Raw genomic sequence first — 15,693 nt, forward strand, 5'->3', positions numbered from 1 at the left:
AGTGTCAATTTAATTGCTTCTGAGCTTTCGGTGTGGATGTTTGATGAGATTGGCCGCACGAAAGAGATTAAGGATGGTTTTGAATGGGTGTTTAGGAAGAAAGGAGCCAATGCTCATCATGTTAAAAGGTCTATTCGAAAGGGATTGTGGTTTTCTGAAAGGAATTTAAGTATGATTGAGGTCTCTGATCTATCCATCTCAGATGATCAGGTTATAGCCTCGTTCGATGTAGTGTCTCTCTTCACTTCAGTCCCAGCCCAACTGGTCATCACATGTGCCAAAGAACTCCTGGAAAATGACCAAAACCTGAGCAGCAGAACTTCTTTAACTGCCGACGACATTTGCACTGCCCTCAGATTGTGCCTGACTGGTGGTGCCGTCATATACAGTGAATCCCTTTACCAGCAAATTCATGGTACAGCTAATGGGTGCACCTGTTAGCTCAGTCACGGCAAACATCGCAGTGAAGGAACTGGAGAGTGGAACGTGGAGAGTCGCACGTTTGTGGGTCTGCTGAATCCTATAGCCTTTTGGTGTTGCTACGTGGACGATATGTTTGCAATCATTCCCCGTGGGAAGAAGACGGACTTTTGCATTACCTCAACTCTGTCGCCCTTCCTTCAATTGACCATTGAACTGGAGGGCAATACTTTTCCTTTCTTGGATTCTCTTGTTTGGCGCGAGGACACGCATTTAAAGACGCCAGTCTATCGCAAGCTGATGTGTGCTGGCCAATTCACCAACTACCGGTCAGCACATGCTCGCAGCCATCTTTTCGGCACTGCGCGAACTCTAGTAACCCACGCCTGGACCCACTCGAGTTCTGTGGATGAGAGGCGCAATGAGATCATTAAGGTAACAGCAGATCTGGAAAAATGCGGCTACCCTACCAGTGCCTTAGATAAGTGTAAACTACAAGCCCGTGATCGCAATGCTAACCCTAGGGCCACACGCAGCGATGACCCCCACCTCCCCTTTATCCCCTACTATCCGAACCTGTCAACAACTTTCTAGGGTCTTACAGGCTCATGGGTAAAGTGCTTGCAGCTTCAATATGCTAATTTTCTCGATTTAAGCATCACATTAAATAGTCCTCCTGTTCATTATAGTCTAGAATTAATTGACGAAAGAAGCAAATTAAACTTTAATATTATTTACCTAACCAACTGGAATACTAACATTTCCATTAAAGTACATAAAAATATTATCTGTACACAGATTATTTGCTTTGCCAACTTAAGCAGTAATCGAGCAGTATTTACTAATGCTTGAAACAGCCTCTGTATCAAACTGATCAATAACAACATTCCTATTAACTTTATTAATTATAGCATCAAAAATATGTCGTCATTTATCAAGCATAAATTTGGATTTAATATGTTTCATTTTGGTTAGTTCTAACTTGGTATTTGTACAGAATTGTGGTAGTTCCACTACTTTGGGAGTAATCACATTATATGATTTCTTTTTGAACGACGCTAATGCTTCTTTGCTCCTTAAGTTTTTTCATTTTTATTTTGCATCATTTAATAACCATTTACAATTAAAATACTGTATAATTATGTATTCTTCTTGCTCTAGGTCTATTTTAAATATTCTCCAATCTTCACTACGATCAAAACTACGTTTTTGCCATGACAACCTTTCTTATCTCCTCGCAGTCACGTTTAGAAACCCTTTAAAACTTATTGTGGTCTTAACTGGCTCATTTTTATTCGAACACTTAACTCATTTACATATTATACTAAAAATAGCTATAGAGATTCCCTCTTTTACATAGCTCATTATACTTCATATACCGTTTCCTTCTCTGAGCAACTCCATAGTTGTCATAGCTTTTTGCTTCTGTTTATATCGTATTTTCGTCCTATGTTACTGTATAGCTTTGCTTTGCATACCTTGATGACATATTAATTAATTTACGGAATTCCAGGTATTTATTTATTTTCGTTATTTCCACTTCTTGAATATTTTTTATATTTGGCCGTATATTTTTCGATATTCCAAAACATATCGCAGGCTAACACATATTAGTTTCTCCTACTAACGCTCTCTTAGTGAAGGCCCTCTCTAAGAGATTTGGTATTTACACACCTAGCTTGCTATGTATCCTTTAAACTCTTTTCTATGATTTATATCTTTTCACTTTCTGCTCTTCGTTCTTCCGTCTGTTGAGGTATTAATATAATACGAGGGCGATTCAGACAATTTTGTTGCTTTCCTTCTTCTCTGCTGTTTTTTGCCTCTTTTCCCTTCCCTTACCTTGTTTTATTTCCCATTTCTATACCATTGCCTGGTATAGAAACTTTTATATATTTTTGACTTCCAAATTTACGTCTTCACCAAATTTCTTATTCAAAATTTATTATCTCCTTACCTCTCCCTATCTTCTTTTTTGGCTTGCAAAATTAATACTATTCCTTTTGACATACAAAACTACATTTTTACTGTATTCTTAATTCATTCACCCTCTTCTACCACATATATTTTTAAAATTTTATTACAAATACGACGTCGACTTGAGATAATATACGCGAATTCAAGGTATTCATTGTTGCCTTTTTTTATTTTAATTTAATTTCCTTAATTTAATTATATACACTGCGCTGGGGCTAGCTACCTCGCTTATGTTTTTGGAGGATCTATCATTTTCTCCCTCTTTTTTTAATAATTTTTTTTCAAGTCTTTCAAAAACCAGAAAGTATAAGCGATTCACCTAAAAAAAAAATCCAGAAGGTATATGGCGTATACCCTCCACTACAGCCCTGATTAAGGCTAACCAAGACCCAGAAATCGTTCGTGCCTCCGTACATCCTGAGATAACTGACAGTTTTGAAAATTCAAAGCAGGTTTTCGAGAAATCCAACCTGACGATATCCAAGCAGCTCTGAATTATCTGGATGTAGCCCTCGACAAATTATCCTCTGCACTATTGTCCTCCTATTGTAACAACGGATGCCAAAGCCAGATCACCTCTTTGGAACAGAAATACAACGAACCCGCGTGGACGGATCTTGGAGGATTTTATCACTCTTATAACTTATGTATCTTAAACAAACCACACCAGCTCAGTACTTTCTTCTCTGTTTTGGGTGAATCGAATATCGACATCACGAATAGTTAAATATATACATAATTGGACGGTCCATGAAGATCACTCGTGTAGTGACAAAAGGTGATCTCCTTTACCACCTCTAACCCTTTATCACGTTTATTAGCCTTCAAGGAAGACATCCTTGCCTCACTGAATCAACTGAATCCAAACGAGTAAGCTTTTTATGTACAGGCAGCCCTTCTCTGTGCTACCGCTGAATCAGCTAGAAAGAAGAAAATTCTAGCATTTTCTGTACCCTGGTGGAACTCTCACCTGAGAAAACAGTACGTCGTGCCAGAAGGCAGTTTCAACGACATCGCTCCTGGTCGGAGATTATTACCACACTAAAGAGGAATTATTGTGCACTGAAACAGGAGTATAATAAAGAATTCAATAAGCAAAAGGTTCTAAGCAGCAAGCTTTTGTTTGCACAACTGGAAATTCTGACCCGTGGGGTCTTCCATATAAAATATCTAGAGACAAATTGGTTATAAATGAGGTCTACAACTCTGTAATATTATTGTTATTTGGTTTTTTTTAGGAACATTAGCAACTAAGGCCATATTGCTCCGGAATATGCGGTGGTCATTCCCTGACCTTTCCGCATCCTCCGTATTTGGTGGCGACGGGCTCGAACCCCGGTCTAATCAAGAAGCGTGTGTTACGCACTGCTGCTCCTTCGCACCTGGCTACGGAGGCGCCTCTGTAATATGTGAGAACTTGTAAAGTTTGACATGGACTGACACTGTTAATGGTATTCTTGATGGCTTGTTTTCTGCCGATGACTGTTCCTCTGATAACCACTTTCAATCATCTGTTTTCAAAATTAATTCAGAATATTCTACCAGCCTGGAAACAGACCTCTTTATATTATCTGAGTTGCAAGCAGCACTGAAAAAACGAAGCTTATCTAAGTGTTCTGGACCGGATTTGATCGAAAATGTTGTAATGAAGTTTGGTGAACTGTTCCCTAACGTTCTGTTAAATTTGTTCAACAAATGTCTGCTAAATGGTGGCTTCCCGCGTTTGTGGAAAACGGCCCTGGTAAAGCTCAAAGAGCTGGGAAAGCCACCTGCACATCCAGAATTTACTTTATATTTCCCTTCTTCCAAACTTAGGCAAGCTATTTGAGAGAATGCTTTATCATAAAATTACAGATTTATTTCATGATCAGTAATCATTTTAAACTCACTAATTCAGATTTATCAAGGGAAAATGTTGTGAGGACCCCTTATTAAAACTAAAGAAACATGTTAAGAACTTGGACTCGAATTACCATTTAGTTTTCTTCATTGAGTTTGAAGGTGCGTTCGATTCCCTGTGGTGGGAAAGTGTATTCGAAGCTCTGCGTGCTGTTAAGTGTTCCATGCAGCTTTATCAGGTCACCCGGAATTACTTCAGACACAGGTTTATCCAATTATCATCCAAAAATCAGCCAATTAGTAGGGTTTTCTCGAGTGGATGCCCTCAAGGATCTGTCGTGGCACCTCTTGTTTTGGAAAATTGTTTTAAATACTGCTCCAATTGCCTATGCAGATGACTTGGTTCTTAATGTTTCTAGATATTCAAGAGCTCAGCTTGAAACCAGGACGTCTACAGTCCTTCTGGACCTAATTGCTTGAACTAAACAAAACAACTTTACTAGATCTCAGGCGAAAACCAAGATGATGATGTCATTTAACCATCAGGTTAATCTGGACCGCCGTCTTAGTATTAAGATTGATAGCAAATAAATACCCTACGTCCGTAACTTTAAATATCTTGATGTTGTGCTTGATGACCGAATAGAGTGCAGCGTTGTTGAATCTGTTATTAGATTTAGCTTCTTTTTTTTTCCCTACTGTATAAAACGCTTTACGGTGAAGTCTACTTCGTCATACAGTTTTGACGTTAAACGTGTCTGTACACTTTTTTTCTCACTGATGTTTTGTAACTGTGATTGACAAGGAAGGCGGCTTTTATTAATTTAACTGGCAGGGGAGGGCTGTGTTTTGGCTCTTATTTCTAGATATCGGCAACGCAAGTTAGAAGTTGAAAATGTGTAATTATTTTTTTTCTTTAAAAATAAACCTTAATGTTTAATAAACTTGTTCTTTTATTAATTTTTTTGCTTTCTAAATTGAGAGAGGGATATCATCACTGGGTCGTATAGTATGCATTGCATCGAAAACGAAAACCTACAGAATATAAATTTTGCTTCTTTTTTTAATGTCTAACTGAAAAATTAACAAACTATTCTCAGGCGTTTATCGCTGCCGTATTCGTTAACGAAACTAAGAAAAAATCCACGGATTTTTTTTTTTTTTTTTTAATTCCAATTTTAATGCAGCTTTTCATTTTTTTTTTTTTTTTTTTTTTTTGTTTTCCTGAAAAGAAAACGACGGAGAAAAATCTAGTGTAGTCCATAATCTTATTTGCAAATTTCGCGATCATTCCAAGCACGTATTCCCCTTCCAAGAATCGGAGGAGAGGGAGTACTTCCATCAAGTCATCGAAGGTATTAACAACTTCGGTCAGGTTTTTCATAAAAAGAGACAATTGTATTCGCGTAGAAAACACTAAATGAAAGGGATAAATAAAAATACGTTGTCTTAATAAATATAAATATCTAATTACAAATGTTATTAGGTGTGCTCTATTTGTTTAAAAACTTTTTTGTGCAATTCGAAGTAGAAAGAAAACAGAGAAATTTAGAAGTCCTACATTTTCGTTAAATATCCGATTCACTGGTAATTCAGATTCATATTTCTAAAACCGAGCTGAGAATTGGGTGTGTGGTGTTAAAAAAAAAGTATAAAGCGCATTTTTAGTGATTTCGGTGAGATCCAATCCCTCCGTTCTGTTCGATGTCTCCCCCATCGGATTCGTAGCGGTACCGGAACACCGAGATGTCATCTTTTCTTTATTAATGACCTTTCCCATTATAATCCACGATGAACTGTGCTTGCGTGCGTCGTTAAGCTACACGATGGAGGTAAATGGTTTTTGTTCACGATCTACCTCGGCGAATAAGTAAGCGTCAAGATTTTAACACGAAATAATACCTGTATAGGGAGGAGGTTCGGGTCTCGAAGGAAATTTCTGACAATATTTATCAGAAAGATCAACTCGCTGCTTGGTCGGCATTATTATAAACAGTTTATTTTCATCCGCGTTGCGAAGCAAAAAGGGATTCTCTACAACGTTCGTTTGATCTCGCAGCTTTCCCAGGTACTGTGCAGGGTTAACGGCAAATATATATATATTAGCGTATTACATATAGTTACATCGAGAGCGTACAATATACAACTTTATACAGGGACCTTTAAGGTCACATGCTTTGGCGACAGGTTCTGAATCGAGTACAAGAGAAATTTTCACTGAAAATATTTAGATGCGGGGAAGAAATAGTAAGTTCGGCCAAGTATTTGGCTGAGTATTAAAAGGCTTGTAGCTTTAAATCTTTTGGACGAATTCGGTAAATTTGCCTTCTCTTTAGTTTCAAGTTTTGCGATTGTTTATTTTTCTGTTCTATTTGGGTTTTCGTTTTTTTCCAAACGAAATATATTCTTGCGTATACGAATATACATCTTTTTATATATACCTCTTTTTCAAATAGTCTATTGTAGGAAAAATAGAGAAGATTAAAAAATAGGGATTTGTTTGCTTAACAGTAAGCCAACTGATATTTATTTAAGTCGTATATATGGATGTGTTCGTTAGGAATCCTCTGACTGTTACGTCTTTCATCATTTTCTCGAGATAACGTATGACACACAGAACAGTCTGGATTCCCCTGTATGATGGTTCTGAGGTAAATTACCAACTGTCTCTGCATATCATAAACACACTGCAAAATCAAAGTATGACATTTGTACGTGGCTAATTGTTTTCCTTTAACGGTGCGATTTCTTCACGGGCGGAAATCAAATGTGCCGAAGGAAGAACCTCTTCTCCAAAACGAAGTAGCGCTGGGGAATCAGACTATACACTGTAAATGTTTAATGGTCACATTTATGACTTTACATATACAACGCCGAGATTTCTGTTGGGCCTGAATTCTAGTTCAATCCACGGCTAATTTATAGAAATTTCACTATTCTGCACTTACACAGTTTCCTGATGGCCACTTGGTTTGTTCTCGATCTTCTTCTTTATTCCACCTGATTCTGCCACAGCCTTTTCTGGAATCCGAGCAAGATACTGACACTTTAAGGACCATTTCTCCGTACTACTCCGACTGGATCCTCCAGTTGTCCTGGCGGGATCTAAAAGGAAATAAATATTCAGCAAGATTATAAGAAAAATATCTATTTTTATTCCTACAATACTGATATCTCATCGGTAATTGAATATTCGATTTTTTTTCCCTGTCATATGATGATGATAATACAGGAAACTTAAGGAAAAATTAGGTTCCTTTTTACTGTCATTATTTTTCACCTACACGTTTAGCTTTCAGATAGCAACTTTCCTCTTAACTAGTAACTACAGTCCTTTTGTTCACGTCTCGAAGACGGTGACAACGTCTATCCGGTTTTATTCCGGCCCACAATTTAGTGCTCTTAGGCGTAAGCGTGGACCACAGCTAGGGGTAAAATCGGGAAAGGCAATTCTGCAAAAGATATTTTAATAGTTTGTTATGTAACTGTCGTTAATCTGATAAGTGTCGTTAAGAAAAAAATTAGAACTTTTATGATACATATTTACTTGTATAGATTATATATAAGGTAATCTATACAACTAAATTGGTATCATTAAAATCGTTGTAATTTTCTTCTTAATTAATACTTAAATTATTTTTTTAGATTAAAAGTAATTTACAAAGTAATAAAGCAATTAAAAAGAAAAAAAATAACCACCAGGCTTTTCACAGACATTCTAGGACTTGCTATTTGGGATTCACTGTCCAACTTTTCTTCTTCCTCATTTATTCCTTCTACTACGGTTCTCTGGAAAACCTTCTTTCACGTATATTTCCCGAAAATTACAATCGACAAAAATTCAAGTCTTATGTCATGTCGACGACAAGTATTTGTCTTCTCAGCCTTAAAAGCTACGCACGGCATTAAGCACTATTGATTCTAATACTTTTTGTGACTCGGGTTTATGAAAACCCCAGTCACAAAATTTCACGACTACTTTCTCTGCTCTTGCGCAATATATTTCCCGTTTCTCTGACAATACAGTCACCGAAAATAACTAGCTCCTGTGGGATCAGTACATTCTGCTTTGAAAATTGCCGCTGTGTTGCCTGATGCGCAAGAGTGAGATCTGGCGTTGCGTTGGGCAGCTGGGAGCGATGGGTCCCAATTTTAATTCCTTCGAGGGTATCTACCCTACTCTTCAATCTCTCATAAACGCCTATCAGAACACAGAGTTAGCGCCTAATTTCTTCACACTCTCTGCACCTAGCACATACAAAGACTTCCTCCTTGGCTAGATCATGTCCTGTTCCAGAAAGTTCTGCAAACATTTCACAAGTCCCCTCCCCCTTTTTTTTTCCTGTGATGTATTGGAGAATCGTACCCTTTGGTGGTTCTCTACCGAGCCACTGTACTCCCGCTACTTTATGCTCGTTGCTTTACTGATCTAGTCTGGGGAATGATTTCCGTTTAAATACAATTTAATTGATTAATAATGAAAATTAATAAGATTAATAAATTTAGCTAATTAATTGAAAATACTACACTACGCCAATAGATTCCTAAATGCAGTAATATGCATTACGCTATCTAGTTTTACGTTATACCTTACACTATGTAGTTCAAGATATACATTACGCTATACCGTAAAGATTGCAATGTTAAATTAGTTATATTCTTGTTAAAAAGTATTTGTTAAAATTTTAGTAAAAGTTCCTTAGCTATATACAAAAAGACATATGCCCAACAAATGATTAGGACTTTCGAACTAGTGTACTTCTTTATCACAATTAAAACCCCACCATTCCTCTGCACTACTCGTTATGTGCTACGATATTCTCACCAAAACACCGATGCAATAGAGATACGCAAAACAAAAAGTAAACTGCAGCCATTATCAACCCACTGCAGGATGGAAACTTCCTCAACGATTCATGTTTAGGTTTGTTTGTTTGTTTGTTATTTGGCTTTTAGGAGCATTAGCAACTAAGGCCATATTGCTCCGGGGATATATGCGGTGGTCATGTAGAGGGGATTGGACCATAATCTGCCAAGCATGGTCCGGTGTGGGTAGGTAGATTGACCGTATTTAGCAGTCAGGGGCTTGAACCCCGGTCTGCTCAAAGAGCGTGTGCTACTGCACTCCTGCTCCTGACCATTCTGCCACCGAGGCCTCTGTTAGTCGTAACTTACAAAATCCCTCGCTAAGTTTAAAAATAAGCTAACGAACGTAACTAAAGCTATTTAAAAAACAATTTAATATTTTAATTAATCAGAAACATGGAAAATTTTTCCAAAAACTGATCCGTTACTACGAGTTCAAATTCTGCGTCCTGTAACTTATAATCTCGTACGCACTGACTCGACTGACACTAACTTTCAACACTGGAAAGGTGCAGCCGTACTTATCTGTTGTAGCACTTGCTAAACATGCGTTGACAAGATACATCTATGGAAGTCCAGGAGATTCTGTCCATTTCCCAATTGCGGTAAACTGATTTGAGCACTCGTTGGGTGACGCGAACTTAAAGCGCTTTCCAGCACACGTCACTCGCCACGTGACCCGATTTATATAGTTTTGTATTGACTGTGCATACAACCCAAACCAATATGGACCTAATAAAGTGGCAGCAGAGTACAATCACACGCACCCTTACTTAAATATAACATGTTTTAAGAAGACCCAATTTTTTTTTTTTTTTTTTGGTAGTTGTTGGCGCATAGGCTTCTGTGGCCATAATGCACCTCCCAAGGTTTATGCAGTACTGTGATTCAAGCCCGAGGCGGAATCGAACCCGCGACCTTTGGGTTGCCAGGCAGGCACTTTACCCACCCGGCTAGCCCGGTCGGCAAGACCCAATCAAAATTCACACCAGAAACTGAACAAGCAATTAGTTATGAAAAGAAGATCATCGAACGATTCTCTACCTTAACTTGGGACCATTTATTTATATTTAACTGCAACATGGTACATTGGAAACGTCACATTGGGAGCCATATTATGGAGATTATTTTAAGTAAATTACATAAAGCTGCGTTGGTCTTATAATAAGTTCATAACTGCTGTAAGTATGAAGACAGCTTACCTTGAGAACTAGATCTCATGGACCCATCTCTGCCTGGATTCGGATGGCAGAAATGGCACAATGGTTTCAGTAGTTTACAAAGACTTTTCCTGTGATGCCTTCTGGACAGTACGTATACAATAGGGTCAAGGGTAAAGTTGAGCGCCATACATATATCAGCAATACGGTAGAAAGGATGTAACTTCCTATAAGGATCTTTCTGGGCCATTATAATAGTAATCTGGAAAGAAAAAAAAAACATAAGAGTAAATAAATACCATGAAATGTAAAAGATATGCAAAAATTTGCAGTGCACCAGATATGATAACACAAAAAACTACAATAAAAGGGGGGAAGAAGTGCATCGGCATCACCTTCCAGTCACTCCTAAAAAGAGTGGCAAATCCCTCCGCCATTCCATTAGACTTTCCAGAGTGAACAGAGAAATTCATCAACCGCCAATTCATACACTATCTCGAAAAGTTCTGTCTAATCAATTATTATCAAAATGAATTCCTCCCGTCAGTTTCGATCCACTGGTAATAGTATGGCTTACGTTAATCATCTTTTGGGGAAATTAAACTGACGGAAAAGTACGGCGAAGCTTAAGCCTTAATATTTTTAAGGCTTTTCATCGTGTTTGTCATAAAGGTTTTCTAAAAAAAACCCATCTTATGGATTTTTTTTTTATAATTGGGTAGCCAGTTTTTTCTCCAGCCGCCCACTGCGGATGATGATAGCTGGCCTTGTCTAACTTCAACTCATGCTAGTGCTGCTGAAAGTTAAAGATAATGTTCTTGTTTATAATCCGGCCCAACCACCAGGTCAGTGGAGTTTACAATAAATCAGTCAATACAAATGTTAATCGTATTTAGCAGTCACGGGCTTGAACCCCGGTTCACTCGAAGAGCGTGTGCTACTCCACTCGCGCTTTTGACCACTCGGCTACGTCAGACCCGAGTTCGGTTCTTCATCCCACTCTTTTCCTGTTGTATAATGATCTCCTTGGGCTCACCGTAAAAATCCTATTAATAGTTTTGCACATGATAGTACATCACATTCCACCTTCCAGTTTGAGAAACCTTGTCTTGAAAAAATAACTTAATGCTGAACTTTGGTGAAAGAAAACAGTTAACTTCAATCCTTCTAAAACTCAGGCCTGTCCTATTTCTCGCAAAAAAAAAAAAATAAATAATAATCCGCTGCTCCCATGCTCATCTTCAATAACACTCAGATTACAAGACCGCATGTTTTTATTGTGGATTACCCCGACGTATAATCTCTCTCTCTTTCTCAAAGCATCACCAATACGGCTTACTCTTAATTGGGGGGGGGGGGTGTTATTCTCTCCTCCCGAGTGTGTTACTTTTCTTCTAAATAGCTATCGACTCTGTATAAATCTTAAACCCGCCCTAATGTAGAATACTATTTCCACATTTTCGGTGTTCATCCCTGAAACATCTCTCAAACACCTAGACTCTATCCAAAGGAGGAGAGCCAAACTAAAATTAATGATCCATCTCTTATAAACTCTGTCACATAGTAGTGTTTCTACTGCATGCCTATTCTATAGATATTTCCATAGGCATTGTTCTGAACTGACATTACATTTTTTAAATTTTTATTAAAAATAAAGGCGGCGCCCTGAACGTTCGTTCAAAGCTGCCTAACTCTTAACTGAGTACCTTACATCTTCATAAAATAAATAAATAAATAAATATAAAAACATAAAATATATAAATAAATTAATTAAAATAACACATTTACACTAGCAACTCATCCACATTTTAAACGATTGTGGCTACCGAGAACTCTAACATCATAAACAGACTTCTACAACTCTAAATATCGTCCAGGTCTTCTTGGTAAAACGAATCTTCTTATTATTCAATTTTATCTTCAGACTTGATTGATCTGTTTTTTAACAACGTAAAATAAACAAACATATCCCATCAAGACAAAGAGGATTACACAGAAAAATATGATACGATAACCTCTCGATAGTATGAGACTTATTAAGTAAGTTACACTATTTCCCAGCCAAACAACTAAAGGGACGTAACGCAACACAACATGCTCTAATCAATTAATATAAACAAGAAACCTGTCACTTCTTCTAAAACAAATAATAATAGTTAACATGCAAATCTAAAATAGATTGCCAAATATAATAAAAACACCGATAAATCATGTCTATCCAGGCATGCATACATCGTATGTACTAAAATAACAAAATAAGGCAACTGTCAAATCGAAACAATAAAACATAATAAACACAGTTATTCCATAGTATTATTTATTATTATTTTTTTTTCTATGTAAACCTCAAACACAAGAGGTATTAGAACCTATAGTACTTAGTACCGTGCTTGGGTTGGAGGATGAGAAGACCAAAGAAGATATTTGTTGACATTGGACTTGAACTTCTGTAGACTGTAATTTTCAGGAAATACGTATGAAGGAAAGTTGTTACAGAAAACGGCAGTTGAATGAATAAACGAGGAAGATGAAAAAAAGTTCGTTCTGTGAGTTTGAAGTTGGACAGTAGATGGATGTTGGCTGGTGGCGGCACGTGTGCGAACTGTTTTGAATGAGAGAGAGCGGGAATTATAGAAGCCATTTCAGAAGAACAGTGCCCATGGAAGTATCTGTAGAAGAGGCATGCAGCAGAAACAGTAGGTCTATGAGAAGGCGAGTGGAGAGACTCTGTTAGAGATGAATCATTAATTAACCTAGCTGCCCTCTTCTGAATGGAATCAAGAAGCCTGAGAGGGATTCTGGGGGCACCACTCCAGATGTGGGAACAATATTCCATGGTAGAGCGGATTTGCGATTTATACAGAGTGAGCAGCTGTTTGGAAGGAAAATAACGCCGAGAGCGAAAGAGAAAACCAAGTTTTTTAGATGCAGAGGAAGCAATATTTGTGATGTGCTTCTGCCAAGAGAGATTAGAAGTCAGGGTAATCCCCAAAAGAGATATATCATTTTGCCTAGAAATCGGAGTGCCACTAAAGATAAGCATAGGAGCAGAAGAATCCTTTTTGCGAGATATAAGACAAGACTGAGTTTTAGAAGGGTTGAAATCAACTAAGTTGTCTTTGCCCCACTGGAGAATTACCTGAAGATCGGCATTTAAGGAATCGGTAGCACATTTTCGAGAAGTTGAAGCTGATTGAGCAGGGCAACGTTTCTCAAACAGGAAAGTGGAATGCAATGTGCTATCATCGGCAAAACTGTGGATAGGATTTCCAGTCAATGGAAGAAGGTCATTAATATACAAGAGGAAAAGAGTGGAGGAAAGAACTTAACATTGGGAGACACCGGCATTAGTGGAGAAATTAGAAGACAGAGAGCCATCTTCCATCACCCTCAGTGAGCGATCAGAGAGAAAACTGGATAACCAATTACTAATAACAGTTGGCAAACCATAAGATGGTAGCTTGTTTAGAAGACCTTTATGCCAAACACGATCGAAAGCTTTTGAGATGTCAAGGGCAACTACTTGTGTTTCACCGAACCTTTCCATTGAATTAGTCCATAAATAGGTAACATAAGCCAGAATATCACCAGTGGACCGACACTGACGGAATCCATACTGGCGATCGTTGATCAGACGGAAGGTTTCTAGGTAGTTTAAGATTTGGCGGTTAATTGATTCTCCATTACTTTAGAAAGAGTAGAAGTAATTGCAATGGGACGATAATTGGATAGGATGGATTTGTCGCCCTTTTTAGGAACTGGCTGGATATGAACAAATTTCCAAGCAGAAGGAAAAACACCTTTGGAATAAGAAAGTGAAAAAAGGCGGCAAAGAATAGGAGTAAGTTCAGGAGCACAGGTTTTGAGAACAAGTGGAGAAATACCATCGGGACCTGGAGCTTTCCTAGCATTAAGATTCGTCAAAGTCCTGACATCCTTTTGACGGAAGACCACAGGAGGCATTGAATGGAGCTGTGTTGGGATTGGTGGGAGGTGTTTTACCAAGATCATTAATACGTGAGTTGGAAGAAAAATGGGAGCTTTATCAGCTTTATCCTTGGCTGAAGTGAAAACACAACCATTTGGTTTGGACAGAGGTGGAAGCAGAGATGGGCAAAAGTTGCGGCCAATAGCTTTGGCAAGAGACCAGAATGCTCGGCTACCATTAGGGCAAGAAGCAAGTTTTCTACTCTTAGCCTGTTCAAACTCTAGTTTGGACTGATTAATAACTGCTTTACAATTGTTGCGAGCTTTGGTGTAGGCAGAAAATGAAACTGAAGAATTAGAAACAAGCCATTTACGATATGCAACGTTCTTCTCTTGAACAACCTTAGCACATTTATTGGAAAACCAAGGTTTAGATAAAGGACGAGATTTTAAAGTGGAGTGTGGGATAAAGGATTCCATTCCTGCAAGCATAATTTCACTGACACGATTTGAGCAAACGTTGACATCAGAAGTTTTGAAACAGTAATCCGACCAAGGAAAAGAAGAAAATAAGTCTCGCAGGTCATCCCATTTTGCATTCTTGTAATGCCAAACAACACGAGGTTGGGAATAGCCATGAGATAAAGGTTCCATTGGAGAAGAGACAATCACCAAGTTGTGATCTGAAGTGCCTAAAGGACCGTGTACTTCGGCGCCTCCGTAGCCAGGTGGGAAGGAGCAGAAATGCGTAGCACACGCTTCTTGATTATACCGGGGTTCGAGCCCGTGACCACCAAATACGGTGGATGCGGAAAGGTCAGGGAATGACCACCGCATATCCCTGGAGCAATATGGCCTTTGTTGCTAATGCTCCTAAAAACCAAATAACTAACCAGCTAACCTTGAACTGGCATTCAGCAAACACATGTCCCACATGTCCATTCCTAGAACAATGACCACGTGACGGAAACTCGTGCGTACAATGTTAAGTCGTGTGGCCAAAGCCTAGACACAAATAATACTTTGTTAGTATGGTAAATCTGAACTTAGACTCATAGGCTAGGGAAGTTCTACTCATATCCGAAATATACTTAAAAATCTTTGGGGGGAAATTTATAACCCAATGCACGTTAGATGGGTTCTAAATTGACAGCTGTAATTCCACCGATCTCTTCCAAACCAGTTCGAACACGTGGTTCAGCTAGTCAACATTCATTCCCTATCCAACTCTAAACTCATAGGACTTTCCCTCATCCATCTCCTTCTATTCTTTGGACCAACTTTCCTTCAGTTATATTTCTTGAAAATTTTCAATCAAAAGAAATGTAAATTCGATGTCAATATGTATTTTCTGTCTCTTTAGCCTTCAACTCATACACGGTACAGTGTTACAGGTTCTAATACTTTTCATGTCCTCTATGGCAGTATACTGGTTTCACCACACTTGTCATTCGTTTGGAGAGGCCTGGGTTCGAATTCCGTCTACGACTGGCGGAATTTCTAA

At 38.3% G+C, this 15,693-nt stretch overlaps 1 protein-coding gene across 1 annotated transcript in view; it reads right to left on the minus strand.

Annotated features, from left to right (window-relative positions):
- Positions 1-7,180: 7,180 nt before the first annotated feature.
- Positions 7,181-15,693, minus strand: part of LOC150081457 (rhodopsin, GQ-coupled) — a 153,375-nt gene continuing 144,862 nt past the window's right edge. Inside the window, exons 3-4 of the mRNA XM_090380207.1 lie at positions 10,305-10,524; positions 7,181-7,341 (exon numbers count right to left, since the gene is read on the minus strand). Coding sequence (XP_090236333.1) covers positions 7,181-7,341; positions 10,305-10,524 — 381 coding nt within the window. The remainder of the gene's footprint in view (positions 7,342-10,304; positions 10,525-15,693) is intronic.

The sequence above is a fragment of the Mastigoproctus giganteus genome, chromosome 8 (genome assembly GCF_048544385.1).
Source record: "Mastigoproctus giganteus isolate SK-2022 chromosome 8, ASM4854438v1, whole genome shotgun sequence".
In the NCBI taxonomy this organism is placed as follows: domain Eukaryota; kingdom Metazoa; phylum Arthropoda; class Arachnida; order Uropygi; family Thelyphonidae; genus Mastigoproctus; species Mastigoproctus giganteus.